Source organism: Vicugna pacos, chromosome 2 (assembly GCF_048564905.1).
Source record: "Vicugna pacos chromosome 2, VicPac4, whole genome shotgun sequence".
NCBI lineage: Eukaryota > Metazoa > Chordata > Mammalia > Artiodactyla > Camelidae > Vicugna > Vicugna pacos.
In genome coordinates, this window is record NC_132988.1 from 29,921,089 (window position 1) to 29,949,026 (window position 27,938).

Sequence of the window (27,938 nt, forward strand, 5' to 3'; positions counted from 1 at the left end):
TAAAATTAATGGCTAAAAGTTTTCCAAGTTTTATTAAAACTACAACTCAGAGATCCAAGAAGCTAAAAAAACCCCAGTTAACATAAATACCAAGAAATCCGTAACATGGCACATCATAAACACATTGCCAAAACCCTGTGATAAGAGGAAAATCACAAAAGTGAGGAGCAAATTAAAAAAAGATTACAAACGAAGGAAAAAAGAATACAGCACACTTTATTAGAAAATGCATAAACAAGAAGGAAGTGCGGTTGTATCTTTGTAACACTGAAAGTAAAAGTCAACTGAGAATTCCATGACCAGTGAAACTATCTTTCAAAAATTAAAGTAAGATAAAGACTTCTCAGAAAAGAAATTCTATGAGAATTCATCTCAGCAGACCTATACTCTAGTAAATATTAAAGGAAGTCCTTGGAGCAGAAGAAAATGATGCCAGAGAGGGGGAAAAAACACTTTTAAAATTCAAAAGAGTGAACAGTGCTAGAAGTGGTAAGTGTGTGAGTAGATACAAAAAAACTTACTATTCTCTATTTTTAAAAAATTTATAAAATATAATTGACTAATAGAAGCAAAAATAAAAATAATGTTTTATGAGTAGAAGAGTAAAATAATGTATTCTAGTTGTATATTATATTGTGAATTCAAAGAGTAAAAGTTACAAAGCATTTACTCTTTGAAAGATATGTTTAAGAAAATGAAAAGGCAAGCCAAGCCATAGACTGGGAGAAATTATTTGCAATACATATATTTGTCTAAGGACTCGTATCCAGAATATATTTTTCAAAACAGCTGAATTATAAAAAGACAAACAAAAATTGGCAAAATATTTGAATAGACACTTCACAAAATAAAATACATGAATGGCCAGTAAGCACATGAAAACACAAGTCAAAATTATTGGTCAGCCAAGAAATAAAATTAAAATCACACTTGAGAAACCAGCCTACCCATACTTGAAGGTTTAAAATTTAAAAGACGGACAATACCAAGGTTGGTGAAAATGTGAAACAACTAAAGCTGTCATGTATTGTTAGTACTATAAAATGGTAAAGCCACTTTGCAAATAATTTATCATTTTCTTAGAAGGACAACATATAGTTACCACATGATCCAGTAATTTCGCTCTCAGATATTTACCAAAGAGAATTAATAACATGTTTGCAAAAATACTCATATACAAATGTTCATAGCACCTTTATGCAAAATAGCCAGAATCTGGAAGCAACTCAAATGTCTACCAATAGGTGAATCAATAAAGAAATTACAGTATATCCATACAATGGAATATTTCTGAGCAATAAAAAGGAACAAACTACGGACATGCAACAACACAGATATATTTCAAAAACATTGTGCCAGTGACAGACCCCAGACAGAAAAGATTGGAACCATAGTATATAATTATAATTATATGAAAGTTCTAGGAAAGGCAAAACTGTACAGAAAGAAAATAAACTAGTTGTTGCTTGAGTATGAGGGTGGGAGCAGGGATTGACTACAGACAGGCACAGGAGATGTTTTAAAGTAATCAAATGATACATTTTATTTTTTGTAAATTTACCCAAATTATATTGTTTTTAAAAAGTAGAATCTGCCTTCTGTTTAGAGAACAGGTATGGGGTGAGGATACAAGGGAGCAGGGCAAGGGGAACAGTAGGGAGACTCGTTCTTTTCAAAGACTACAGTAATAATTCAGGGTTGCAAAAATTGCAACAATCCAGGAAAGATGATAGTGGTTTGGGCTACAGTGGTAGTAATGAAGGTGTTAAGAAGTGGTGAATATGAAAATGAATATATGTATGTATATGCATGACTGGGACATTGTGCTGTACACCAAAAATTGGCACATTGTAATTGACTGTACCTCAATTAAAAAAAAAAAAAGAAGTGGTGAGATTCTAGATATATTTCAAAAGAGGAGATGCTTAGATTTGTCAGTGAATTGGATTTGGGTCAAATGATAAATTTTCATCCTGAACTGCAGAAAGACTTGCCATTTAAGATAAGACAAATTTGGGGAATATCAGGCATGGTGGCTAAAAAAATTTAGTTTTAGACATGCAAATATGAGATGCTCATTTGACAACTTAGTGGCAATATGAAGAGCTGTATACATTCATGCACACATTAGGAGGATGAAGATATACCTTTGGGAATCATTAGCACATATAATGTATTTTAAATAATGATACTGACTGTAGTGACCAAAGGAGAAAATATATAAAAAGAAAAGGTCTGAAGATTGAGCCTTGGCAAATTCCATTGTTAAAGTCTGAAAAGAGAAGGAACAAGCCAAGAAAAATTAGGAGGAGAACTGAGAAAGTGACATTCCCAAGATAAGTGAGGGATATCCAGGAGGGAACAATCAATGTTGTCAAATTCTGATATATAAGCAAGCTGATGTCCAAAAAGGTTATAACAACATAAGAGCAAATCATCTGAGATATCATTTCTTACCTCTCAGAATAGCTAAATCTTGAAAGCATGATAACATACTCTGGTAGAGAAGCTGTCTCATAACAGAAACTATCATACTTTAAAGGTGGAAATGCAAATTTCTCTATGGCACATGATTCTGTACTTTCTAGCAAAATTGTATATGGCATATGTGTTTGACCTTTGACTCAGAAAATACTATTCCTAGGATTATAGTCCAAATATATTCTGGCAAAAATACAAGTCTTTATGAAGTAAATAGTTAAGCAGCAGAACAGCAATCTATTTTCTTCTTTTCTATGGGGATGGCCTAGGTAAAAAGAAAGTGACCCAGTCAAATCTCCTTGTAAACCAGATTATGACAAATCTGGTGAAATAATGATATTTGCTAGCAAGATATTCCTTGTCAATGGAATGCTTTTAGCAGGATATATTTGGTTGGCTTAAGATTGCTTATGATTAAAAAAAATCCTAGATTTGGATTTGTGGGGCATAGGTCCCTGGAAAATGTCACATAAGCAATGTAAAAATCTGAATATAAAATGGAGATGTTTATTGACTAAAATATAGCCCCCTTTGGTGTTAAGTCCTGCAGCTGAAAACACAAGACCTGTTGCCTCTGCCCTTTTCATAGGGGATATTGTCTAAGTCTACCCCTCACCCAGTTTTAATTAGCCGTGCTAAATGAGAACCTTCGGAATTGCCTAAATCCTCCACAGTCATTAATACTAAGCAATACAGAATTCCAGGAGGGCAACAATAGATCACTGTTCAAATTAAGGAAAAGGTTAAGACGGGAGTTTTGATTCCCACTGACCCCCTTTTTAACAGTCCTAGCTACTATATAAGGCATAAGGTTCCTGAAGGTAGGAAACAGACTGTCAAGGATGAAACAAGGTGGTTCCTCTGATTGCTTCAGTTACACCTAATACAGTGAAAACTATGTAAGAAGTGCAACAGGCCAAAGGGGCCTGGGATGCCGTTATGCATCTAACCTAATATCTAACGTAATGCCTTCTTATCAATCCTAAATTCACACTCTAGCTAGACACAGTTTGCATTTTATGGAATGGAAATCAGTGTAAATTTACGGTATTGCCAGAGCCAGAGCAATACAGTAAATTCCCTGACATATTACCATAATCTAGTGAGTCAGGACTTGTACTAAAGAACCATAAAGAACAAGTTAATGCACTACATTGATGCTATTATGTTAATTGACTCCTCAGAGGAAAAAGGTCAAGAAGAATTAAGAACCATAGTCACCTTTATGACAAATAGAGGATGGCTGATAAATTCAGCTAAAATTCAAGTCCAGCCCAACATAAGAAATTCCTGGAGTAACCTGAGACATTCCTCAAACTGTGGGAAGTAAGTTACTGTCTCTAACAGACACTTTCAACAACCAAGAAGAGCACAGCTAGGACTATTTGAGTTTTGGCAAAATCACATTGTTCCTATTAGAATACTGTTAGCTCCTGTCACAAAGTCATCGAAAATAAATTTTATTTTAGGTGGGGTGATAAGCATAAAAAAAGATTTGCAGAGGATAGTGGCACAGGGAGCCCAACTACGACCTCGTGATCCAACTGCTCAGATTATATAATATTCACCTCCTAGAATATATGCAGATGTGAAGCCTTTGGGAGAAATTAAATAGGGCTACTCAGCAAAGACCTCTTGGGTTTGGACTTGAAAAATTACTGAGGCAGCTGCTCTTAATGAGCCCATTTGAAAGACAGATGCTAGTTTGTTTCTGGGTATTGGTCAAATGGCCACCCGGCTCCTACCACCACAGAAGGGTATCAAATAATTTTGAGGCTGAATATCAATCCTGCCTTGAATGACACCAGAGAGACACTGAACAGAGAAAAGGCAGCACAGCAAATCTCAATGACCAGGAAGAAATGCTACGTGGAAGAATACACTAGGTGAGAAGTTCAGGGGAAGTGTACTGAATATGAGAGCAAGTTGCTCACAGAGCCAGTGAGAGAGCCCTCCAAGGATCTCCCTTCCCCACAGTGCTCAGTGGTCCAATCCCTGTGATTCTTCCCCCGCCAAGAAGCAGCTGCCTCGTTCACTAATGGGAGTTCCTGCCTTGAGGACCACATTACTGTTTGGAAATTGGCAGCTATGTGCCTTACTGATATAAATAACCTTGAGGGGAGGCAAGTCTGCAAATTTGGTAGAGTTGAGAGCTGCCGGTTTAGCAGCCGGAGAATTAGGCTCCTGATCTCAGAGGAGCATTTGGATATTCATAGACTCTGGGTTGTAGTCAACCACAAATGGGTCCTAGATCATTAGGCAATAGAGGAATATCCTTACGTGGCACTCAATTAAGAAAACCTCTGTGGGAATTAAGAAGAATTAAAGTGGATCGTGCAGATGGTCACAAAAAAATCCAGTTCCCAGCTCAGAAAGGAGACTGGAATGCTAAGGCAGATGCCTTAATCAGACTCCTGAGCTAGCTACCTGGGTTCCTGCACTCAGCAGGCATGTAGGTTTGGATACAAAAGCAACCTATGTCTTACCTAGCAGGGGTAAATATTAAATGACATCTGTAAAAAGCTGTACCATAACATCTGGAATAAACCAAATGGGACCCAGAATTTATTGAACAATGGACTCTAGTCACCACCCTTATAAAGGGGAATGTGGTATAGGAGAAGACATTTCTATTGAGAACAGAATGATCCCATAATATTAACAAATACATGATGTGTCAAATGTTACTTTAATCTCTCTTCTACAGCTATATGGTATAACAAGGAATTTGTAAATTTATTTATACAGTTAAATAAAAAGTAAGATTTATGTAAACAATAATTTCCCAGGATAAGAAAATATTTAGGGAAGTTGAATTAAATCTCCCAACAGATATAACACTTATGGAAACAAATTGGCCGGAGAAGGCAGTGTATTTGGCCTTAGAAAAATTACACACTCAAGTTAAATTCTTAATTCAGCACATTATTTAAAAAGTTCAAATAACTGTGGATAAACAAGGGGAAAAGAGTAACTGAATTAGTAAAAGACTTATGAAGCAGTATGGCCATTGTTAAGGTATTCTGTAGAGGGAATTCTTGCTCCTTATTAAAGCCACTGACTGAAATCTGTTTCTCTCTGATTACCAAGGGAATATAATCCAGGAAAGAAAAAAAGACAGGTGTCCCAGTCTAATATTTTTGTAAACATGCTGATAACTGACTTCTTTAGGCTAAAGATATGTGCTATCAGGCGAGTCCTTATCTGTGGAATTCTCTTAGCAAGATTGTCCCTGGAATCTATGGATTTATAAGGCATGGCCCTGGGAGAAATGGTATATAAGGCCTCAACTAATTTAAATATAAAATGGGAATGGGCAACCCTTCTCTTACTATGTGAGATCAGTGAAAAATCTTACTAAAAGACCTCATCTATTACTGGCCAGAGAAGGTCTCCTATGCAGAAAGGAAACACCAAGATAGCCATATAGAATGAACTAGATTTCTTTCTAACTTGCCTGAGCCTTTGGTTATTTATATCCTTGAAATTATTAGTAAATCTAAGTAAGAACCCCTTACTTATTAGTAAATCTGGATAAGAGTCCTTAATTATAAGTCTAATTTGACAGTGAAATTCTTTCTGTTAGCTCTAGGATGCTAACATTTATATCTAAGATGGGAGGATATGACAATTTATACATATTTGCTTATATTAAAAAATGGAAGCATGAAGGGGGAAGGTATAACTCAGTGGTAGAGTGCATACTTAGCATGCACAAGGTCCTGGATTCAGTTCCCAGCACCTCCATTATAAAAAAAAATAAAATAAATAAATAGATAAATCTAATTACCCCCCCCAAAATCTTCAAAAATAAATTATTTCAAAAAATGGAAGCATGAATTATAATTTTTTTTAAATGGTTATCTATAGGGGTAGAGAAGTGATGGGTTGGAGGGAACCAGAATACAGGCCAGACTTCTCTGAGTATATCTTCATTTGTAGATTTGAATTTGAGACCTCTTAATATTTTAAATTATTTAAATTTTTTTAATTCCCCCAAAGTAAAAGGGGAATTAAACCAATGAACTTAATTGTGTATTGACTTCAGTGCATATTGACTTCAGTGCATAATACATAGACAGAAACTACTTTCAAGTGACTTTAAAGACAGGAATTGGACTGTATATTTTTGGTGGGATATACGCTAAGGTCAAAATGAATAGGAAAAATAAAAATACCCTTTAAACTCTTTCTAGTAATCATATACTTATTGATAGTGTTAACTTATTCAGTCTATTGTGTGCATTGTAGGAAAAAAACAAATGAGATTATGTTGAAATCACTGAAAACCAATTTGGGCCCTATTAAAAGGGAAACAGATGTAAAATGTATAATATTAAGTAGAAAGTATCAATATGAAGTCATGATGTATTTTTTTAAAAGGACTAGGAAAAAATAACCAACCCGTTGGCAATAGGCACTCTTAGTATTCAAATAGTGGTCTTTAAATATCATTTGCTACCCAGAGAAACCAAGATTCACTGGAGAAATGGCAAGCTCTATGTCTATAGCAGGCAATGTCCAAGATGAGCCCAGAACATCTTGTTAAACCAGAAAGCAAATAAGCTACTAAAGACTACAAAGGTCATATCAAAAGACTTGGGAACAAACTTAAAGAGATTCCACTAGCCAAAGACAGAACACACTGACCACCAATGACAAAACTGCAATGAATTGATATACATACAATATTTTTAAATCCATGAGCTCAGAAAGATATTTTTAAAAATCTCACTGGTCATCTTTGGAGATTGCTGGAGAATCAAGTATTCAGAAAATAGTTAAATCAAAGGAAAAAAATCAAGCATTTATCTTGTAAAAACAGTGCTTCTTGGAATCTAAATAGTTGAACTGGGATAATTCAACAGCTAAGAAATATGGAAGTAAAGATAAAACTGGATTATCATTTATGGATTTAGGCAATGTTCATCAGTGGCTTCTAACATCACAAAATGCAGACAATCAGACATAATGCATCTCTTGATAGAAGAATCTTGTAATACTGTCTACAAACTATTCTTACCAAAAATTGAACCTGGATGTCATCAAGTATCTAGATATAATTCACAGAAAATACAGGAGACAGATGGAAGCATGCGAATACAATTATCAAAATCCAGACTTCAGAGAACTGTAATTTTCATGAAATGAGTAACATATTTAGAATAGTGCCATAAATCACTGAGTATTTTCTCTTATGTTAGATTTTGTGGTTTGTCATTGTGAGGCTTATAAAACCCAGTCATTTCATATACGAAAAGGAAAGATGTCTTTGGATGAAGATGACCTAAAAGATGGTAGAGCAAGAAAACCACATATAAACTGAGCTAGAAACCTGATGACACAGTAAAAATGTCAACCTCTTTATCAAACTGCCAAGAAGTCTGCCATATCTCCTATTACCATTTAACCTAGGTTGAATTGAGCTAACTTTTACTTATAACTCAAAGCATACAGTAAAAAGGGACCACGTTCCAATGAATATATTTAAAATCTGAGGCTCTGTATCTTTGCAAGTGCTATCTACCTACCTACTTATCTATCTCATTAAATGTATAGAGTTGAAGAATAAAGTGGAAGACCATATTTCTTTCCTTAGTTTTTAAGCTGCATCAGAGACACATTTGAATATGAGGTTCCTCTCCAAATCTTTTTCAGTCACTAATCATTGAGAATCTTTTAGACATTAACTAGCTATGCAGAAGATAATATTGTGAATAACCAAACTGTTTAAAGCCTGTGTTCTGTAAACACTCAAAATTGATGGATTTTGAACTTTTGTGACTAGATCTAAAATATGAACAAAACTCTTGAAACAATATATATACTTAATGAATATGATACACTCTTTTATTTTCAATTCTATTTAATTATTTATGGTTACAACCTACTATTTGGATTCTATAATCTACTCCCTAGTAGGTTTGCAACCTGCAATTTGAAAAGTCACTGATAATAAGTTAACCTACTTTATTATTTTTGACAGAAGATAATCCTCTAAGAAAGGAAAACAGATACACTGTCACTGTTGCAAACAGTAAAATATTAAGAAGAGGAATGCAGATACTCACAACCTTGAGGTTTTCTACACAAGCAGATTATAAGATCATTTAGAACAAATTACTGCTAAATTTCTCCAGTTTCTGATGCATGAAGATAAGTCTATTACAGTTATTGTCAAGTTGCTCAAGTTAGTTCAAGTTACTCAAGGGTGTGAAGTTTGGTTGCCAAAGTTTTTGTACCTTCTGAAGCTTATGACAAAAATGTGTTTTGATTTTTGACAAAAACCAAGTTAGTAAAAGCATTTAATACAGATGAAGCCTGGGTTTTCTCCCTCTGTGATATTATATCACACTGTGGTTCATTCCCTACTCAGGATAAATCCTAAGAGATTTCCATTCACCAGTCCACCACCAAAGTACACCAGCTGCAATGACAGTTTTCAGGTGTGACACTGCACTACTGCAATAAATGATACCCCAGAAGAGCCTAGGGGGAAAAATGTGTTTCTCTTAGCAAGTGGCTTATTAATAAGTGACTTGTATACCCATCTTCTCTGTGAGTGTACTACAAAAAAGTAAAGGGCTTATGAACCTCTTTTTCCTTCTATGCTATTTTTATTTATAGAATCAGGCAAGAAAAGAACTCACTTCAGTAGCTTTATTTTATAGATGAAAAATCAAGACTCACAGAGGCTGCAGCATAGTTGACGAGTGCCTGGTCTCCAGAATCAAACTTCCTAGGTTCAAATCCACCTTTTAGCTGTATGATCTTGGGCAAGACATTTAATCTCTGAAGGCCTCAGTTTCCTTAACTTTAAAAATAAGCATTCCAAGATACATAATTCTCTCTGAGGTTGTTGTCAAAATTAAATATAAAGGTCCTGAATGGTTCCTGAAAAATAATAAATATTAGAAATTTTAATGAAATGACGCACAAAATCTGGCAGTCAGGAGCAAAGCCAGGACCATTGTAGGAATACAAGACACTTGGTGCTTCTATGATATATATCAAAGCTTACTACTTGTGGTATTAATTATCTTTTTTTCTTCTGGATATTCTTTTCAAAGTTCATTCAAAAACATACATTTGTATTTAGCACATTTTTAGCTTTTTGGAATGCTTTCATTTATAGTTCGGTTTTCTATTTCTGCAAAGCTCTCTCTTCAAAAGATGTACTCCAGGCATTGAAGTGCCTTAGGGCATTATTAGAAACCTCGGTTTTCAGTGTACTATTGAGTTAGAAATACTACTTAACAGATATTTGAGTTGATAAACTGCCAGAAGAAAATTAGTTTTTACTGAACTCTGCATTCTCTGTGAGTTCTTCCACTACAAAGTAAAAAATTAACAGAAAAGCATTAAAGCTCTCTCCAATGATAGAATTATATATTACTGTAATTCCTACAGATGGTAAAGTGAAATATCATTTGACAATATTTTCTACTATTTCTCCTTTAAATTATATATTAGATTTATAAATATGAGGCATAACATTTATCTATGGATTACACTGTATGGAAAATAATATTTTAATTACTAGCTATTTATCACAAAGTCATAAAGAAAAATTTATACAGACACTCCTCACTTTTCATAGAACAGTAACTTCTATTTTCTTATATTCCTCACACGTGTGTCATCTGGCTGTAGTGAAAGTCTTTTCACTATTCCTTACATGAAAAATGATAGCTGGTGATAATAAATTGTTATAATATTCAATTTTATACATTTTTCTCTTACAAAGAAAAATTCGGAAAATAAATGATCAGAAAATGGGTAGTATCCACCTATTTGTTTATTTTCCTTTTTAGTGCTTCTTTACTTTCTGGCACTGGGAGATGCTCTAGGCTTAACCTGTCTTTTCCTTGAACTAGCCCTAGAATTAGCCATTCCTCTAAGGATCCCTAGTTCCTTTATTGGAAAATGATATTTAGAATACTGAGAATACACCTCACTGAATACTGGGTGTGCTTATTGTTGCTGGGGTGTCATTGCCTCTGGGCTCTCTCTGAGGACAGAGCTAAGATATATATTTAAGTATACTAAAAATGTATAAACACCTATCTATAATCTATCTATCCTATCTATACCTACCTATCATCTATCCATGTCTATCAATGACTTATCTATCGATTGATCTATCTACCAAGACTAAACACGAGTTCATACTGATGTATCTAACTCTAAGCAAGTACTGCAGAGTTAATCCTAAATTTCCCCCTTGCTTATTTGTAATTTATTTCTATGATAGTAAGAAGCCTAGATCCTATTTAACTAACATTTATTCTATTATTTTTCAACCCTAGTAAACCTATAAAGTAGTTTCAGAATTATTAGCTGGTATTCCTATGAGAAATAAATTTACTATCTAGAATACTGTGTTTACATATAGTTAGTTTTGTTTTTTTTTTTTTTTTTGGTCTTTAGTCTGTTTTCAGTCAAAATACCATTTTCCTAAGTTACTTAGGAAACTCCTTTTTTCTCCTACCACTTTCGGTGAGGTTATGTCATACACTTATATTACAAATAAAGTCATTATAACAATCAAAAAGAAAGAAAGAAAGAAAGTGGGTAGTGCTGAGGAGTGACAATTTTTTTAAAAATATGCCCCCATACATATCTTCAATTAGAAGATTTGTTACACAGATATACTCATCTCAAAATGCAAATGCTCTACCTCTTGGACTCAAGTCCAAAATAGTGTAAAATACCCTAATGGTTGAGTCAATACCTATTTAAAAGATCGGCACTTAGACAGATTAAAAATTTTGTCCGTGACGAAGACTAACGGAAAAGGTGGGGTGAGTTGAGAGGACTGGGGAGAATGGACACCTGGGACAGACATAAGGAAGTGGGGAGACCCTCATGTTTAGGGGCCAGAATAAGTAGCAGGAGTGGCTAGAGGAACCTTAAAAGAAATTCTATTTAAAAATCAATACAATTTAAGATGACTGTACTATGTAAATAATGTTTTGGCATAGGCACTGCTTAAACTAGAATAAATGAAAAAGACACAGCTCCTTTCCTTTTTTGTCTACTATTTATTTTATCTAGGACACTGAAAGTGGCTTGTGTGAGAGAAAAAAATCATTTTTGCAGGTTGCTAAAGTCTGAGTTATGATTTTGGGGAAAATGAGAACTTTTTAATTTCCTAAATGTAGGCCCATTTTCCCAGTCACAACTAACCAGTCCTATGTCTCCGATCTATTTTCCAAAGGAAATAGGAAGGTAAAAGACAAGGAAAGATGAAGAGAGAGAAGGAGAAAAAGGTGATGTCTGGATGTATTTCCACCTTCTCTCCTTCCCTCACTAAAAACAGTATCACAAAGGAAAATATTCCGGGATTGTCCCTACACATGAAATTTTGAAATATATCCTCTAAAGTTATTAAATCCAATAAACACTAACTGAATGCTTAAATGAGCTCTGGACTATTTTTGTGGAGATAGGTCTTTCAGTATAACAAAGAGACATAAAGACAAATAATTACAACGCAATGTACTTTAGTCTGGGTTTCACCAAAAGGAGAGCCTTAGAAAAGAGCTGAGTGCCATTCATTAACTTTAGAACATGATTCTAAAGAATGAGAATGGAGATCTTGGAAAAAGTAAACACGATAAACCAATATAATGTTGTGTTTTTGAGCTGATCACTACCGTAGGCAATTGAAGTTTAGTCCTGAGGACCCCTGAAGAACTATATGAAATGTACCTCAGAACTGTCTACCCAAAGAATATTCTGAAGAGAGGAATATTTACCTAATAACTCTTGTCCCCATTTGACCAAGGATGCTAATTCCCTCAAACTTGCAGGTTTACACTTACGTCAGAATAGCTGAGCATATTGCAACAGGTGTTCCACGTAGCTGAAGTGTCAGAAAAGCACCAAGGCAGAAACCAAGATATATGTGGTACACAGAGATAAGGTGCTATCAAAGAGTGAAATAGGTGGACTTAAAAGATGGCTTGAGAAGATGTGAGGTGGGACACAAGAGCTATCCAGTACAGTCTACTCCTTGCAACCACATGTTCCATATTGAGTCAGTCTTTCAGGTAGTGGTTAGCCACCATATAAAGGCTTAATGTAAAATATTTAGCGAAACAAGCTACAGTCTCCACTGCTGCAACTGATTTTACATGTATAAATGACATTTATCTTCTACTTTCTCCACCACAAATTCTACACTTCCTTCACATTTGGTCAAGCTCTTCAGTGGGTACAGGTTGTTTGAGTGATGAGATAATCTAGACCTTCATTCTCATTGGATTCGTGTCCTTGGTTGCTTTGCCTTGTCAGGCTGTGGTCACTACAGTTGCCTATTCAAGGTTTTCAATTGACACTGAAGCACCAAGAGATGCTCCAATGGATCCCCTAAGGAGGACATAATCCATTCTGCCTCCATTGAAGTTGTAACACTAACTCTTCATGGTAGTCAGGATCAATAGCCCCTTCCAATATTATGCATTTATTTGCTTGATGAACTGCTGGCACAAGAAGCCATTAAGACTAAGTGGTTTTCATAGCTTCAGGTTCAGTGAAAACTCACTGAGTTCCATTGTGGAAGGTTTCTCACTTTACTACCAATCCAAAAGAGCCCACAGTTGCATCATTGTGAGTGATGTAGAGAATCGCCAATTTCCACCTTCAGGTTCTTGGATCCCAGGTTCAGTGCAAATACTACATCCTTAAAAGTATCAGCCCAACCTTCCAGCTGTCCCTGAGCTTCTACTTAGTTAAGCCTTTAATAGGCCACTTCATCATTCTGTTAGGTGGCTGCTTTCAGGTGGCACAGTATATGGTAAGACCAGTAGATTCTGTGGGAATGCAACTATTTTCATATCTCCTTCTAACATAAAATGAGTCACTTGGTCAGAGGTGATACTACATAGGATCCCATGTCAGGAAACCAGACACCCTATAAGCTTTTTGGATGATGGCAGCAAATCCAAGTCTGGAACAGATGCTGATTCTGGAACAGATGCTGATTCCAGCACAGATGAGCTGTTGTCTTTCTCAAATAGGAGCCAGGTATAATTAACTTGCCATCAAGTGGCTGGCAAGTCTCCTCAGGGAATAGTACCATATCAAGGTCTTGGCATTAGTCTGGGTTGCTGATATTTTGAGCACTCAAGAGTAGGTCACTAGTTCCAGCACGGCAAGAAGGAATACACGCTATCGGGCCCACATATAGCCTTTATCCCAGCCAACATTGTTACTCTATTTACGGATCCATTGTACAAGCTCAAGAGTGGCTGAGGACAGAGGCTGGCTGACATCCACTGGTTAAGTCACTGTGACCACCTATTTATTCAGGGCTTCCTCTACAATGGATCTGCTCTGGTAGGGATTAATATGAAATGTAAAGATCCTCATGCTTTATGCCCAAAACCTGAAGTCCATCTACATGCCTCCTTCCCAAGCTTCCTTGCCTCCCAACTTCAAACCTTGCCCCAACCAACCAGTCAAATCATTTCCCAAGGGTCCTTAAATATGTGTACTTACAGGCATTTCTTCACAACACAAGTGAATGACAAAGTAAATTGCTCATGTACCTGTCCTCTAGAAGGCTTTCCCTTCACCTGTCATTCAAGGACTTTCCTAATTGGGCCTGTAGAATAGCAAGAGTTCCCTTTCAGTTAGTACTAACCCATCAGGCTTGACTTTTTTCCTCCTTTGTATTTGGTTGTAGGGATCCTCCCATGAAGCCATGGATGTGAGCTGAGGGAAAGGCATCAACACAACAAAAGTAGGTGACGTGGGATTCTGGGACACCTATTCATGCAACTTATTTGTGCCCTCTGGACCTGCTCAGACCTGATCTTAAAGGTAGTGTTGGCATCAGATATTGGATTACTGCTATGCCCTCTTGATCTCATGACTTAATAGATCTGATAATACCTATCTCATGATAGGTAGCTCTGGTCACATAGTCACTTATGTGTCCCATGGTCAGATGCTCAGCCTTTACCAGAACCCAGGAGTATGGCAGAAACTTCTTTTCATATATTCTTAGCAACAGAAGACATGGCCTTGCTCCAGAAACCTAAAGAGTCTGTATTAGACTTCTCTTATTGGGGCTTTCCAGAGACCCTACCCCATATTCTTATTCACCATAGATACCTCTTGGCCCTGTCACCCCATTAATCTGACAATGCTGAAGGTATCTAAGGGGTGAGAGGGCCAACTGTGCCATAGCCAAAAGTGCTGCAACACCCTTTCTTGCTCTGGGGAATAACCTGGGGGCAGGAGGGTGTGGGTGATGGACCTACTGTGAGATGTTCTTGGCCAGGATTTCTTTGATCACCTGGCCTCCATGTGCCCCATTCTAAAAGAGGGCCATAATGTAATTCAGGTACCTTATTATTAGTGTCAGCTCAGTTATCAAATTTACTGTATTCAACAGTCTCCAAACATCTTAGTAGTCACCCCTGTTTGAACTAAAGTTATTCTGATTAAATGGCCACAGATCTCTCTGGGGAAGAATTAGAATATTTATTGTATATTCTTGGGGTGACACTGCTGGTTATCTTATCAAGGGGATTCAGCTTCTCTTTCAATTGGCTATGGATCTGAAAGTTGGATTAGACTTACAATAAGGGTGACATATCACAATGATCTATTCCATGAGCTGAAAACAGCCTTCTTCTCACCAGCTCTGAATTATTTTTCTGGTATACATTCAAATTGGCTGGCTACTTTTATCACCCTCAGGTATACTTTGGAATATTAGTCATATTCATGGATATCTGATGTTAATACGTTCTGATTGCCACTCCTACCTTATTGCTCATTACAGAAATTATATTCACATGACTTCTGTTAATTAGCAGCTCTGATATTCTGGGAACTTATGATGCTCATTGAGAAATCTCAGTTCTATGGCAACACTATCTACTCAGTAGTGGGTTACATAGGCTACCTACAGTTACTGAGGTCACTACTGGGTGTCTCAAGAATGATGGTGCTACCCTCTACAGCTTCTTTATTTTATTCCCCTCCTGATGAATATAGATGGTGGGTTCTCTGGCTTCATATAATATTCTACATTTTGGGCTTCTTTTTTTTTTTAAAGTACAGTTGATTTACAATACTGTGTTAGTTTCTGGTGTATGGCATAGGGATTCAGTTATTTATATATATGTATATATGTATTTTTTTCTTTTTCATATTCTAACATTTTAACATCATCATCTCTTCAAGCCTTTGACCTTTCCTCAATACTCCATTAAGGCAATTTTAGCATTTCTGCTTCAGGTACTAAAAGCTACCATTAAATCCAAGTTCAAGAAGTCATCTTGGCAGCATGCTAAGTTCCAGGTGTCCTTGTCAAGATGTTAAGCTCCAAGTTTAACACCCCATGCCATCTTCTCAGAATCCACCCCTCCCCAAATTATTACTTTTTGTTAATGTAGAAAGAGCAAATGGAATCATTTCAGCATCAGAATTGTTAAAAAAAAAAAAACGCAGTTAACACCACAGTCCCTATTATTACCACTACTTCTATGTCATGTGCTATCTACCACTTACACTGATGTTTGATTTTCACCTGCACTTCAAGCCCATCTACCATTGAAAATCTTAGTAACTATGATGTTACACCAGGGTCATCACAACCACCAATGGGGCCCCTATCATGGAATGCCCCATGGGAGATACAGTTCCTGATTCCCATCCTGAAGGGCTACTTCTGAGGGCCACTGCAGGTGACAACTGACTTAGCCTGGGTCCCCCATAAAGCACACCTTGTAATAGCTGTTTGAAATGCTTGCATGTAGGATTTTGGTAAAGTAATTCCGAACAGGAGTAAGGAATTAGGAAGAGTAAAACAGAAAATGAGGGAAAGGCAATATAAGTTGTGTTACTATTTGGCCACTGCTGCGAACAACCAGAGTGTCATGTTTTTAGGGGTCCTCCAAGGGGCTGTGTGGAAGGGAACTCTGAATTGTCAGCCTGACAGATGAAGGGAGTATGTATCCACCTACTTCCATCCTTCTTGGTTAAGAGTTGTCCCATGGGGTGTGAGCTCCCTTACACATCCAGGGTAGTTTATACATGAGATTGGCTAAATGGGTTCCCGAAGATGTTTCAAACAGCTGAGGCAGCAGCGAAGCCACGAGACAGGATGTACATAAGCTGAGGCAAGGTGCTGTCAGTTAGCCGGCTGCTGGGTCAAGAGAGCTTTCTAATGCACAATGGGAAAAGTGCTGCAATAAAGTAACGTTAAATACTATGGAAACTTAAATGGGAAAAAGGAGATGGGCTCTGAGGCATGAGTAGAAATGTTGGTTTACTGTAATAACTTCACCACTTATAATCTTCCTTTTACTTTTTAAATATCAGGTTAATTGTATTCATTACCTTCTGCCCTCAAAGCCAAATATTTTAAAGAGGAGGAGGAAAAGGAAGAGAAAAACTTAAGTATTTTTTTCTTGTGGCAAAAAAATTTTTAGCATCAAAAAAGGTACTTGAGGGCTAAAAATAAATGTTATATTTCCCTCTGGACTGGGACTTACACTTTACTGAAGCTGAGAAAAAGCATGAGAAAGCACCTGAATAAATATACGCACTGTGTAATCTATTTAGGTGGCGAGAAAAGAGAACCTATGTGATACTGTAGTGAATAATTTACCACACAGCAGGGAAATGCACTTATGCATATATTAAACAAAGGAATGATTATTCTTTCAGTCCTAGAGTTGAAAAACAAATTTCAAGCAGCTATTACAAACACCCACTCTTAAAATACTAAGTTTCTATAGGGTGCATTGTTTGTATCTTACTAATGGACAAATCTTCCAAAATTCTGTGGTTGAACTGCATGCTCCTTTTAAAAGAAAATGCTTATATAGCATGTTTTTACTTGCTTGGTATTTGGAGAAGGAAAATACTTCTTATCTAGACAAAAGTTAAGAGATGTTTTAAAAACATCCAAACAGATAAAAATAAGTTTTAGAAAGCTCACAAACCACAATATCCAAATTCAACATTTTACATAATTTTGCTTGTATCTAGGATTATTTGTGCTTTGCTTTGCCCTCATGTTATAAAGTTACGGTATATACCTGAACCTGTGATTAAGGTTCTCCACAGTCTCATTAATACTTAGTATTGTCAGTTGTTTTCAATTTTAGCCATTGCATCAATTTTTAATTCTGGTTATTATTCAGTGGTATCTCACGGTTTTAATTTGATTTCCTTGGTGGTAGGTGAGGTTGAGAGCCTTTCTATATACTTATCGGCCTTTTACATATTTTCATCTGTGAAGTGTCTGTTCCAGTCTTTTGCTCTTTAAATGGCTTGTCCTTTTATTATTGATTGTAGGAGTTCTTTATATATTCTGGGGAGAGTCCTTTGTCAAATATGTCTATTTTGAATAGTTTATCCCAATCTGTGGCTTGCCTTTCCACTTTATTTTCCTAATTCTTTATTGAGGTATAGTTTATATATAATACTACACAAGTTTCAGGTGTACAATACAGTAATCCATAATTTTTAAAGTTATATTCCATTTAGTTATTATAAAATATTGGCTGTATTCCCTGTACTGTACAATATATCCGTGTAGCTTATTTAATTTATACATAGTAGTTTGTACCTCTTAATATCTTATCCCCTATTTTGCCCCTCCCCCTTCTCTCTCTCCACTGGTAACCACTAGTTTGTTCTCTATATCTGAGTCTGTTTCTTTTTTGTTTTAGTCACTAGTTTATTTATTTTTTAGAGTCTATATATGTGATATCATACAGTATTTACCTTTCTCTGTCTTATTTCACTTAGCATAATATCCTCTAAGTTCATCCATGCTGTTTCAAATGGCAACATTTCCTTCTTTATTACGGCTGAGTAGTATTCCATTGAATATATATACCATATCTTCTTTATTCATTCATCTGTTGATGGACACTTAGGTTGCTTCCATATCTTGCTAATTGCAAATGATGCTGCTATGAACGTTAGGTTGCCAGGTACTTTTTTAAATTAGTATTTTGGGGTTTTTTTTGGATATATACCCAGGAGTGGAATTGCTGGGCTGCTCCTTTACTTTCTTAATGGAAGATTTTGATGAACAGAAATTTTAAATTTTGATGAAGTCCAATTTCCCATTTTTTATTTTCAGTTAGTGTTTTTTATGTCCTATTTGAAAAAAAAATCTTTGTCTACACCAGATTGTGAACATTTGTTCCTAGAATTTTTTTTATTTAACCAGTCACATTTAGGTTAATTTTTTTTCGTGTTTTTCCAGTTATTCCAACACAATTTGTTGAAAAGACTATCCTTTCTCTTTTAAATAAATTACTATCTCTGTCAAAACTCAACTGACTGCATGTAGTTTTTTTTCTAGTTTCTCTATTCTGTCGCACTGATATCTCTGTCTAAGTCTATGCCAATGTCATACTGTCTTCATCACTGAAGCTTAATAAGAAGTCTTGGAGTCAGGAAATACAAGTCCCCCAACTCTGTACTTTTTCAAAATTGTTCTTGCTGTTTCAGATCCTTTGCATTTCCATAAAAAATTTGAATCAACTTATCTACTTCTATCAAACAAGCCTTCTAGGGTTTTTAAATGAGATTGCACTGAATCTATAGATCAACTGGGGGAAATAAATTAGGCAGTTTATTTTCTTCTTCATAAAGAAGTCTTCAGGTAGGCAGTCCAGATATGATCTGTTACTCTATTGTGCTGTTTGAAACCCAGACTCCTTTGTCTTGCTACTGAGCTATCCCTGGGTTATCTCTTTATTAACACAGTGGAGCTACTTATGTTACCTCAGGTATTAATTCTACAATTCAGGAAAAAGGAAGAGGAAGAGTAAAGGACAAAATGTATATGGCAACTGAGTCTTTCATCTGTAAGGCATCTCTAACACTGTATACTTACATCTCACTGACCTGAACTGTTTTATAGTGTCATTTCTATCTACAGAGGAATTTGGGAAAGTTTAGTTTTTGAGCAGAGCCCCTAAACATTCAATTTATGTAAAAGAGCTAGCAAAGAAGAGGAGAAAGTATATCATTGCCTAGGAAACTAGGTATCTGTAATAAAGGTTCTTCTTCTGCAAGATTGCTTATCTGTGAGTTAAGAATGCTGGTGAAGGACCAGGTTTGGTGGAGAAGTTCATAGATAATCTACTAGATGGCTTCAAACTATGAATTATAACACAAAATTTGAAAATTATAGACCAGGAGTGTTTGATGTTTACAAAGTAGAATGATATTTCAGACATCTTGTTTAATAGCATTAAGAAAATGACCAGGGAAAGGGGGTGGGAAGAAATAAATTTGGGAATTTGAGACATATAAATGTTAGCCACTATATACATAAATAGATTTTAAAGAAGTTTCTTCTGTACAGCACAGGGAAGTATGTTCAATATCTCATAATAACCTTTAACAAAAAAGAAATATGAAAACAAACAAAAAAGAAAATGTCATTTATTTGTAAATGAAAGCAGAATCTGATGCCTGAATTCAAGACTATGTTATTCCATTTCTTTCTACAGAAGAAAAGTAGCCATAAGACAGGAAAAACAGCTGATTAAATAGCACGTGTATCATAATAATTCCTGAACAGATGGATTTCCTATTCAACTAAAATATGTCATTTTTCTCCTCATTTCAAGAATGGACATAAGATTCTGAGTAACAAATTATTACATGTTATGATGGAGTTCAAAAATGTGCAAATAAGATGTTCAGTTTCAAACTGGCTGAGGTTTAGGGAAATGGGACGAGAAATAATGATTTTGGTTGACAGAGACAGGGATATTTGGGGTAATGGTGATGCAAGGCAGATGGTAGAACCTGTTGACATGATGACTCCTGGACTAAGTGACTCCAAGAAATAGTTTCACTTTATAGTTAAAATCATCTATGAACTTTCTATTTTCTTGTTAATTTATACACAATTTGCCAGAGAGATACTATGATTTCACTGACTTCTATGAAAATCTTTGTTGTTGAAATGTGTTCACAGTTTCTTCAAAGAGATTGTACTTATTACTCATTTACTTTAAAAGGTATAGGACGAAATGACTGATACGGTCACTTACTATACTTCTATACCTCAGGTTTCTCTATAGCCATAGGTCTGATTCTGGCTGTTTCCACTCTTCTCCAAGGAGTGTGTTAAAACTGAAAGACTTGAAGTACTCCAGACGATGACTAAATGCAAAGAAAAAGAAGGTGGGAATTTAAATGAACTACGCATTTGTGAAAAAACTGCCCTGAAGAGCTATATATTTTGTCACATCTGCAATAGGACAACATTCTACTTTAAAGAATATCGAAGGTAAGATGTATCCTATGTGTACAATTTTCTCATTCTAGTAATCAAACATTCAGCTCTGAAAATATTCACCCATATCTCAAAGCACTCTCCTTTCAATTCTACAAATAGCTAGCTCCCTCACAGCTAAAGGGAGAAATAAAAATCAGCCCTCAAACCTGACTCATCCCATCTAGCCTTAAAGAAATCATATTATGCTCTTACAGATGTTTCCATAGTCAGACCTTGATGTAACTTATATCAATTACATAAACAATTGTTTTTAAAAGTTTCAACTCAACAGATTAAAGGATAGACTCCTTTACCAAAGCAAGGCGGGTTTATGTAAAACAGTATTAATTCTACTTCTTTTTGTTCCAGGAAAAAACATTTAATGATTAAGAAGCTTTCCACTGTGGCTTAATGAGGAGAGAAAGGCTTTGCTAACATGCTGCAGTAGAACTCGGCTCTGTAGGAAATCACTCCACCCTGGCTCTGCCCTAGCCAATGGGATAATTATACTTTTATCTAGAGTAAGCCTCCAGTAATGTATAAAAAAGAAGCTTGAATACAGGAAAGTATAGTTTGCGAAGAAGAAACAAACCATCTTGATATGAAAGCCCTGAATGAGTTGCATCTAGAGTCCTGTCCCACTCTGCCCACCTGAGCAGGCTGAACCAGTTTTAGAGTCACAAGTGTCAATCCAGATTAAGTGGTCAAGGAAACAACAGCAAAGGATAAGAGAAAGGAAGGTAGAAAGAGGGCCAGGACTGGGGAGAAAAGCAAGGGGAAAAGGGAAAAATGTGTCAGGCAGAATAAACAGGTTAGAATAGATAAAAAGCAAAGTAGAGCAAAGTAAGGGCATACAGGAAGGACAAGGGAGAATAAGGACAACGCAGTACTTTCCAAGGGTAAAAAGGCAGGAAAGTTAGTCTACCATGCTGCAAAGCCCACTGGGATGTCTCTGGTAGGCTTTTCTAAGTATGCAGACTCACCAGACTATCTTGGCCACTTGACTACATGCTATACAGCAGGAGTCTCAGGTTGCCCCAGGACAGAATCTGGCTTTCCTCCCTAAGGGGGAACTGTTTGCAGCAGTCCATGTAGCATTCATAAGGCTGTCTGGGAACTACATTCTTCGTAAGTGACTCTTTCAGGTGCAAAGAGATCAGACTCAAAATGGGAAAGTGTGGGAGATACCTTGGCTTACATGCCTGCTGCCCCACAGGAAACAGTATATTTTGTAATAACTCTCTAGACATAGCTTCCAGGGTCCCCACAGGGAATATGACTATTAAGGGGAAACCAGAAGCCATGCTATCCCCATCTATGTTGCCTAGAAATACAGTTGATGTTTTTATTCTTATGAGGTTACAGGAGAAGAGAATTAGAGAGTTAACTTAAGGTCAGAGTCTCAAGCAGCAGGGGAAAGGATTTATTAACCCTTTGCTCACATCAGGAAACACAGATGCCTCTGGCCATTAAGCTCTGAAAGGAACCATAAATGAATTGGCAGCTATACTTCTATACCAGCTGTTGCAGTACTCATTAAGCAAGACTTTTCTTACATTGCTATGGAAATATAAGTGCTTTACTGATAATAGTGAGAGAGACTATGTTTGTCCAAAGTCAGTCTACCAAATACTTACTCAAGATCATTGGGAAACAAAGCACTCTACTCGGTGCTTTTACACATGTATTCTTCAATCAAAAAATGTTACTACTACTCTACCAAGAATTAATTTCAAAAAACTCTTATAGTTGGGACATATTTTCATTTATTTTCTACTTACAAATCAGGTTTTTGTCCTTGCTGCAGTTCATGCTGAGGTACAGGGTAAAGAGCTTCATAGTTTCTTTTGTCTTTTGATCCATGAATTGCAAATGAATTGAATTTTGTCACATTTGGTGGAAAATAACTCCAAGGAAGATAAGCTTTACCTTCCCATTTTGTCTCTCCTCTGGACACTTTGAATGATAGATCAAGTTCTTGCTACAGAAACAACATGTGACACACAAAATGGAAATTCATATTTATACTTTAAACATTTAAAATATGCATATATACAAGATACATGGAATTTTGCCTCATATTTTTATTTACTTACTTTCCATACATTTCTTCTACCAGAGAGTAAAAGCACCAAATGCTGTCCGTGGCTGTCAAAATTAAAATTCCTCATGAGTGTTTGAAAGAAAGAAACATTATTTTTTGGACTATTTATCATATCTGTGATGCATGTGCTTATAACTAAATTTTCAAATAATTAAAAGATGCAGTATAAATACTGGATAATTATAGGGAGAGCCAGTGTGTTCAGTTACTTAGAAATGGCGTATTTGATTTTACCACTTTTCAAGCAATTGCAGTCAAATGCATAAAACTATACATGTTCAGACTGCTTTTCATATTCTTTAAATAAGACATTATATAAAATACTTCAATTGGTTAGATGATGCAAAGTATGAAAAGAGGGCAGAGGTATACCACGGTATCTGGAGTTCATAATAAACCCATTTTGAAATTTAAAGTATCCCAAGGGAAGTTGGGACCAATTTCCAGGTCAAAATCCAACAACTTTACTAAAGGTTATTCTGTAAGAAAACTGTCTTGAAGATCATTAGGAAGATATAAAATAAAAATATAGATTGTCTAAAACTACTCAGCAGGCTGAAGACTTTAATTTGTATCTATTCTCATACACAACTGTTCTGGACCTGTCTGCCTCTTGTGTTTTCCTGCTTTCTCCCATCAGTTCTGACACTGATGTCACACTTTCAAAGAGAAGCACAATATACCCTCAAAAGAAAGCTCTAATAAGAGCACATAATTGGGATTAGACAGGTCAGTAAGAATCAAAGAATTTCAAATAGTTACATGAAGCAAATTTACTGTGTGGAAAAGACTGCATCTAAACATTCTGACACAGATGGTCTGTTGGGAGCTTCTCAGGAAGGATTTCCTTCAAGAAACTAGTCTAACAGAAGACGAATATTCCTTTCCATTTAAAAGTTCTCTGCTTATTTTTATCGTTATTATACAACTTTAAGAATATCCTGAGGAATAAAATTTCTTGCAAATTCAAATAATACTCTTCATATTGCTTTCCTAGAGGTTAATTGTCACAGGAGTTGACTGCCTAAAGCACAAACATGATTCCTGATTATTAACTGTCCTAATCTACCTAAAACCAAACAACTCTAGGGATTTTTTTTAACTTTTAAATTTATTAATTTTATGCATAGTGATTATCGTATAATTTCTAAACAAAAGAGAATCTAATTATCCTATGTATCCTGTGATGTCATCACTTTATGAAAGTCAACTGATATTATCATCCAACAAAATTTAAACTAAGGATGTAACTTTATAATTCTAGTAGATTCAAGTTCTTATCTATCTTTTAGACAAGTTATAAACCTATTTGCCTTAGCTTTCTCATGTCTATGGTGAAATTTTCTTATCTCATATGATAGTTTATAAGAATTAATCATACTTTTAATAAGATTTTGGCATGTTAGTTGAAAGATAACACACAAAGATACATAATTATTCTTCTGAAAAATATAATTATAAACAGCTGTATTTTCCACAAAAGCATTAGCAAGAAAGCGAAACAAGGGAAAAGAAAACGATATCTAAAATCTCATTTAAATCAGTTGTCTGGGACTCTGCTCACTCTACAAAAGGACAAAGGTTACTTAGATAATAGATACTGAGAAGTATTCAAATGTCATTAAAAAATAAATAATGGCAATATAAAAATATATCAGTACTAAGTATTAACTTAAAATTTCTTATAATTTAGATAACAGGTGGGCATAAATTTACTTTTTGACATCTACAGAAAAAAATTGCCTACCAGATAGAATTCTCAAAGACTGATTAAATTTGAACAGAGACAGCCCAAGGTTAACATTTCTAATGAGTCTAGGAAAAGCCACATGTGATTTAGTTTTTATCCCTGGCACTGAACAAAAAGTGATACAGTATGTACTCAATAAATGAATAAAGAATAAAGGAAGGGATACATGAATATGTAATTATGTAATATATAAAATTAAAGTTTAATCTAGCCATTAAACGAATCCCCTAAAAGAAACATTTTCATAAACTGGTTCAATTGTTATATCTATATGCCTCTCTTTGTAAGTAGCTAATATTTAATAATGCAAAGTTACAGAATAAATAATGAGAGGGATTCTGGGATTTTTTTTTATAGAGTTTCTGTTTTGAAATAATTTTTTTCATTTTGCAAAAAGAATCCTTCAAATTTATTAGAAAATCAACTACACTAGTTAGAAATAGTATCAGTACACTTCCAAAAATTTACATACTCTAAGTTATACATTTACTTGAAAATAAGGAATTACATATAATTCAGATTAATTCAGATTAGCATTCCCCACAGTTGGCTGGAATTAGTGAGATTTTACTATAAACATCATTTATAACTAGAAAATAATGTGTTCAAAACACATAGTAATGAGTTAGAAAAAATATTTTATACTTACGGACAAAGTTCAACTTCTAAATACTGTTCAGTTATGTCGTTCAAGAAAAATGCTTCCACAACTTTTGAAAACAGAGATAAGACATGTTAAGAAATTCACTTTTGTTTCATAATAATTTGTTTATATCTTTAGAATATAAAATAAATTAACTCATTTTTAATTAAAGCTATATCACCAATAGGAAAAGGGGAAAAGAAAATAAATAGACATCACCTGGAAGAAGAAATACATAGAAAACAAATCATCAATTTTTTCCTATATCAGATTTCTAGAAAATAAAAATATTAATAAAGCTTAGTGCTGGTGAGTTTATAAAAAAAATGAACATTATCACACAGACTCTGAGCCAGTTATATTCTTGTGGGAATTTATCCTAAGGAAATAATCAGACAATTGAAAAAAGTAGTAATTAAGATGCTACTCATCAAATTATTGCTCAAAAGGAAATGGTCTAAATGGTTATCTCCTGTTATATAAATAAATCTATTATATAGGAGAGTTGTTAAATACATACGGAACTTGTATATTTCCTGCAGTAGAATATAATGCAGTCATTAAAATGAAATATAGAGTTAAATATTTTTGATATAGGAAGACATTCACAGTATCTGATAAGTAGGCTGCAGAGCAATAACCAAATGAACATGAAATAAAAATGTCTGTGTGAGCCTGTGCCTAGATGGCTGCAAAATGTGCACAAAAATGTTATGACTGGTTGTCTCTGACAGGTGGAATGCAAGTAGGTGATTTTTCTTTATAATTTTCTGGAATTTTCCAAGCATGTTTATTTTAAAAACTGTGTTATTACAAAAGTAAAACATACTTCTTATAAATTATTAAAACAATACAAACATATATGAAGTAAAAAGTCAAAATCCTTTCCTTCCCACTTTGCTCTAAACTCTGTCAGACTTCTATCTTTCCACAATGTATTTTACCTACATAGATTAAAAAATATATAATCATTTCCTGTCTACAACTTGCTTTTTCCACACTCACATGTTTTACAGCATACAGCTACCTCTTTTTAATTACTGCATAGTATTCTTCTATAGAATGCTATCATTTATTCACAAAATTCTTTATTGATAGACATTTAGGTAGTTTCTAGTTTTCCATGTGTTATTTTTATAACAATAAAATATCTAAGATACAGATATAGTCCCATCAACAATTCAGAGAGTCTTATTGCCCCTTTTTAAGTCTTTTCCTGTGGAAAGGATGGTAGGATGAAGAAGAGATACTGAATTAGAAAAGCAATCAGGAGGTGAAACTGGCAAGATTTAATAAATAAACCCAAATATGGAGAGTGAGAGAGAAGATAACTTGGAAAGACCTCACATTTCAATATTTGGTGATTTGATGTATTATGGTGCCATTGATTGAAACTAGGCAATTAGGGAAGGAAGCAGGTTTATGAGAGAAGTGGACGAGCTAAGTTTACGACTTGCTGAGTTTGTTGTCTGTAGTATCTCCAGTAGGTAAGTCACATTGGTGTGTACACCAACAGGAAGCTGGTATATACAAGTTCTGTATCAATAAAAGACAACCTTCATTTAATGTATGATAAATGAACACTGACAAAATGCATGCTATACAGATGGTATAGAGAAAGCAGATGTTAGTATGGACTAGAAGAGTCATCAAAGGTTTCTCTGAAGAAATGAAACCTGAATTAGACCTTGAACTATGTGCAGTAGAGGCAGGGGGACTGAGGAAAGGTATATAAGTGAGAACATGCATGAACAGTGAGACTATCAGCCTTTCAGAGGTCAAGAACTTTTGATTGAATATGATAGCTCAATTCATGAGTACCTTGAAAGCTCATGGGAATGGTCTGAACTTTATCTTAGGGATAGTAATGATTTGTAATTTAGGGAATGGCATCATAAAGAGAATTTCAGAAAGATAAGCCTGGTAGCTTAATTAGGATACATTATAAGGTGATCATATAGCAAACCTGAAACTGTAATTTCATGACATGTCTTTTAGTCTTCACTTGATATGTGAGAGCACTAGTAAGTACAAAATAAAAACTACATTTCATGTTGAAGTTGATGGGTCTCTGTAATAAGTAAAACACCCCAAAACTTCCATAAAGAAGGTTTATAAGTTTAAAGCAGCAATTTGAAGACACTTTAAAACAAAGCAGGAATGCTGAACTCTTCTTACAATAGATAACAGAAGTAAAGGAAGGAATTATAGCAGCAATTTAAAAATCTGGATTTGTAATTGCCATTTTTCACTGTTCTTGTTATATAGTTGAAGTCACATAGGTAATGATGAAAAAGTCAGAATGAGAGATTGGTAGGAAATTATCAGAAACTGCACATGTCAGTTGCTCAGAAGCACTCACTTCCTTATAGCAAGATAAAATAATAGTTGTATGAGAGGTTATTATAAAAAGATTTATGTTTGCAATAAAATGCAGTACTTCCACTTACCTTCATAATCCCACAGTTCATTGAAAGGCTTTCCTGGTTCTCCTAGTGGGGCTGGAGGATCATTGAAAAATGGAGCACTAATTTCCATCATCACTCCTCCATCACCCGGATTCACCCTGACAAACACTGGCTCATGCTTCACTGGAAACTCATCCCAAGTGTGTTCAATTTTAAAATCCATCTGAAGACTCTAAAGGGAAAAAGAATGAAAACAAGCTCTTTAACAATTT

At 35.1% G+C, this 27,938-nt stretch overlaps 1 protein-coding gene across 4 annotated transcripts in view; it reads right to left on the minus strand.

Moving 5' to 3' along the window:
- Positions 1-27,938, minus strand: part of C2H4orf33 (chromosome 2 C4orf33 homolog) — a 617,194-nt gene that overhangs the window by 580,493 nt on the left and 8,763 nt on the right. For 3 of the 4 annotated variants that reach the window (XM_072937521.1, XM_072937507.1, XM_072937500.1), the window contains exons 3-8: positions 27,709-27,898; positions 25,265-25,325; positions 22,858-22,909; positions 22,543-22,742; positions 20,548-20,646; positions 9,172-9,375 (exon numbers count right to left, since the gene is read on the minus strand). In XM_072937521.1, coding sequence (XP_072793622.1) covers positions 20,559-20,646; positions 22,543-22,742; positions 22,858-22,909; positions 25,265-25,325; positions 27,709-27,898 — 591 coding nt within the window. In that variant the 3' untranslated portion in view covers positions 9,172-9,375; positions 20,548-20,558. Of the gene's footprint in view, positions 1-9,171; positions 9,376-19,851; positions 19,871-20,547; positions 20,647-22,542; positions 22,743-22,857; positions 22,910-25,264; positions 25,326-27,708; positions 27,899-27,938 lie in introns of those variants that run through there. The other variant, XM_072937512.1, reaches the window with a different exon arrangement.